Below are 3,741 nucleotides of genomic sequence, written 5' to 3'. Positions count from 1 at the left end.
TAACAGTAGACAATGTACAGCACAACATGACTTTGATTTGTAACTTGGTCCACTTAGATATGAAAAGAAAGGTAACCAGACCAAAAATAACAAATCGTATAAAAATATCTGTGGACATCTTTGGTCTGCGATCAGCAGAAAGGGTATGTGCATGCATCAACGCCCGACATCTTTCTTTCCTCTCATTCTTGACTTAGGATCCGGGAGCAGGGGGCTTGCACATTAGATTAGTATAAGATGTCTCTTCCTAACATCGTTAAACTAAGCAGCTAGCTATACCAGGAATGGCTAATGCATTACTGTACAATTATTGGCTTCATGATCGTGACTGAAGTATAAATTTACTACTATCACCGGCAGATTATTTTAAGAGAGCAAGAGAATTCCTATCACCACATGCATTGCACATTGGCACACTCTTCTTTTTCGCCACAAGTTCCAATGCATGGATAAGATGCTTAACAGCACATCACAAGCAAGTAAGAATCCAACCCACCCTGCTATTCCTACCAACCCCATAAATTTAGGAATGGCGAGTACGTGGTGGCTGAAACAAGGTAAACAAGATTGTCACTTTGGAAGCCAGAGCACGCAAGAGGGTGAGTGAAGAGATACATGGCGTGGGGAGAGCATCAAAGAGTCAAACATTTCAGCTGTCAAAATAACAATAGTCCTACCGTCTAGTATATTTCTCTATGGCCTAAAGTGACTCCAAAGAGTACCCCACAGAACATGTTGATTATATGATTGCAATCTAAAAGCATGTTCAGTAAAAAAAAACTATACAAAAATGTCGGACAATTATTTTGGCTCCGGAGCACCAGTGCTTTCCACATATTAGAAAATTCTTAAATTTATATTTGCAGGTTTCAAGGTAAAAGTTGTGAAGCAAAATTCTAATAGGTAGCAAATGATATACCCCACTAACATGCAAAATCTCAGTTTCAAATATTTTTTAATCTACACTTTTGTCATTTTTTGTGTAGTCCAAACTATATACATTGTTTCCAATTGAAAATTTGCACGTTTTTGAGATACATTATAGACTATTGAATTTTTTTAGAACTTAGTAATATTCATGTGCACCAAATCTCTGTCCCAAAAATGTATGCAAACATAAGGTTACGAAACACATCAACATCAATCAATAGAAAAGGAGCGTGAGTATCTTTTAATGACATAGAAACACTCAGTTCTCGTTGCATGAGGTGTTACCATACTTTTTTCTGCAATTATATGAATCTAAATATTTAGACCTGTCGGTTCTTACTATCAACTCATCAATCATTTTATGTGTCATCTGGAAAATAGGATCAACGACATGAAAAAGGACCCCAGGTACTCATATGTTGTGCAGCAAGTTAACACGAAAAACACTGAGAGCTGATTTTCTTTCCATTTTGTTTCCAACTTGTAATAACAAAGACTTGGAAGCTACCTGTGACACAGGCGAAACATGACAAGAGCAGCGGCAGCAGCAAAATGGAAGACAGTGCAGTAGTACCACTACTAGTGATGAGATGAAAGAAAGGAGTTGGCTGCCAATTATTGCACCAGGCTACTACTAGAGCTAGTAGTGATAATTTTTCAGTTGATGGTGTTACCATAGCCCAGCCCGCCGAGAATTAGCGGGCCGCTGACGGTGTTGTACATGTCGGGCGGCACCGCGGAGGCGCTGCCGAGGTGGAGGTCGGAGATGCTGCGCACGGCGGCCGCGTGCGCGTGGCCGCTGGCGTGGTCGTCGTTGCCGGCGCGGCCTTCGTCGGCGCCCTGGTCGTAGAGGAAGCCCTTGAAGAGGTGGCCGTTGATGCACACCGCCGCCTGGTACGCGAACTCGTCCTCGCCGTCCTCCACGGACGTGACCCGCACGCACCGGAACACCGCCGGCGCGCGCAGCTGCCGGGGCAGGCTGTCCCTGAACGGCGCGTCTGCACACGGAACGAATCGAAAAGATTAATGCGCGCCCATTTTTGTTGAATTATGCATGCTGAGATATGTGTGCTGGGTCGATCGATCACCTTGTTGGCTGGAGGAGGTGCCGTTGGAGGTGGACGGGGTGGCTGTGGTGGTCTGTGAGGAGAGGAGCCGCGGCTTCTTGGAGGCCGCCACGCCAGGTGCGGCGGGAGGGGACACGTTGCCATCGCCGCCGGGGTGCTGCTGCTTCTCGCGGCGGCGAGCGGCAGGGATCCAGGTGCTCCGGACGTGGGTGGTGCAGTCGTAGCCGCGGCTCTTGCAGCAGGTGCGGCACCGCTGGTGCGGGCAGTCCTTCTTCGCCTGGTTGCCGCAGTCGGTGCACGTGGTGGAGCCGCCTGAGCCGGAAGAGCCGCCCCCGCCGTAGTCGATCGCGGGCGCGGGCTTCTTGCTGGCTCCGGCCCCCACCGGCGGCGGCGTGGTGGGCTGCGAGTGCGCCTGCCAGAACTGGATGGCGCTGCCGGCCTTGGCCTGGTCATCGAGCGCCGCGCACTGCCCCGCGGACAGGAGCGCGAACCCGGGGTGGTCACCGCCGCCGCCGGCATCCGCCGCAGCAGCCGCAGCCCTTTGGTGCTGGTGGTGGTGGTGATGGTGGAAGGCAGTGGGGGCGACGAGGACCATGCCGACATCACCGGCAGCCGCTATGCCGTAGTTGAGGGCGGCGGTGGACTGGCGCGACGCGGGCGCTCCCCAGAGCCCGGCAGCGGACGCGGCGGCGGCATTGAAGCCGAGCGAGAGGTCGTCGCCGCCGGCTGCCGCGATCCAGTCCGCGTAGGCGGCGGAGACCGATGGGAGGCGCCGCCCGGAGGACGCCACGCTTGCTCCCTGCGAGGTAGCTTCCCCCTAGCTAGCTGCTGCAGTGCTGCACCTACCTAGCCCCAAAGCTAGCAAGGAAAGCGCAAGAACACACAGCAGATGCTCACACTCACTCAGAGCAGGCAAGGTAGCGGCTAGCTGAGCTGCGAGTCTAGGGACGGCAACCCCTCCTTTCTCCGCCTCCGCTTTTTAAAGAAGAATCTCCCTTCTCGCCGAGCATCCAAGAATATGAAAACACAAAAGAAACAACTCTAGCTACCCTAGCCTCTAGACTAGGGTCTAGACCTAGCTGAGCTAGCCTCCTCCCTCTCTCTTCTTGTGCCAACACAGGAGTACGGAGCTGCCTGTGCTCTTTACTACCAGCCCTTTACTTTCCTCTCGGCAAAGACATAGAGGAAAGGGGAGAGTTAGAGTTTTTTTTTTTTGAAGCAAGGGCATCTCCAGCGGCGCGACTCATTTCGGCGTCCAAATTGTCCGTGGACGTTCATTTGCGTCGCCTGGCGGACGCGGAAATAGTCGTGCGTCCGTTTGCGTCTGGGGTTGGTTCCAGCGGGGCGACGTATTTTCGGCGCAGGCCAGAATTCAAAAAATATGAACTAGCGTCAACTTTGCACGGAATTACAGCCGCAAATTGAGGGCTGAAACAAGTTCATCACACTTTGCAGCTGGTGCGGCGCAAAGTGGAGTCCAAAAGGGGCACAACAAGGCCTGCACAGCAATAAAAAAAAGTCCAAAAAGAGGTCAAGGTGTTGGGTGCATGGCGCCAGCGATCAAGCGTCTCGCGCGTGGATTTCGGCGTGCCTCTTCATGAACCATACCCTGATGTCGTCGTCGACGCCGCTCAAGTCGGCAAGCATGATCCTTGTGTCTTCTGCACGCAATTTGGCCTCGGCGTCCAGCCTTCGGACATCGAGGACCTCCTTGGCGATGTTCTGGTAGATGGCAGTTGCGGCC

At 52.2% G+C, this 3,741-nt stretch overlaps 1 protein-coding gene across 1 annotated transcript; it reads right to left on the bottom strand.

The window, feature by feature from the left end:
- Positions 1-1,587: 1,587 nt before the first annotated feature.
- Positions 1,588-2,787, bottom strand: LOC124706406 (protein LATERAL ROOT PRIMORDIUM 1-like). Its single transcript, XM_047238070.1, has 2 exons — positions 2,019-2,787; positions 1,588-1,928 (listed from the first exon to the last, which is right to left on the bottom strand). Exons 1-2 carry the CDS (start codon positions 2,590-2,592, stop codon positions 1,588-1,590), a joined length of 915 nt encoding a protein of 304 aa, XP_047094026.1. The 5' UTR covers positions 2,593-2,787.
- Between the last annotated feature and the right edge of the window lie 954 nt (positions 2,788-3,741).

This window comes from Lolium rigidum, chromosome 4 (genome assembly GCF_022539505.1).
Source record: "Lolium rigidum isolate FL_2022 chromosome 4, APGP_CSIRO_Lrig_0.1, whole genome shotgun sequence".
In the NCBI taxonomy this organism is placed as follows: Eukaryota; Viridiplantae; Streptophyta; class Magnoliopsida; order Poales; family Poaceae; genus Lolium; species Lolium rigidum.
This window is presented reverse-complemented; position numbering and strand designations above follow the sequence as displayed.

Bases quoted from the DNA above. Each gene is read 5' to 3' on its own strand.
- LOC124706406 (XM_047238070.1), bottom strand. From the start codon at position 2,592: ATGGTCCTCGTCGCCCCCACTGCCTTCCACCATCACCACCACCACCAG. The intron at 1,929-2,018 runs GTGATCGATCGA...TTCCGTGTGCAG, and splicing joins CACCTCCTCCAGCCAACAAG to ACGCGCCGTTCAGGGACAGC.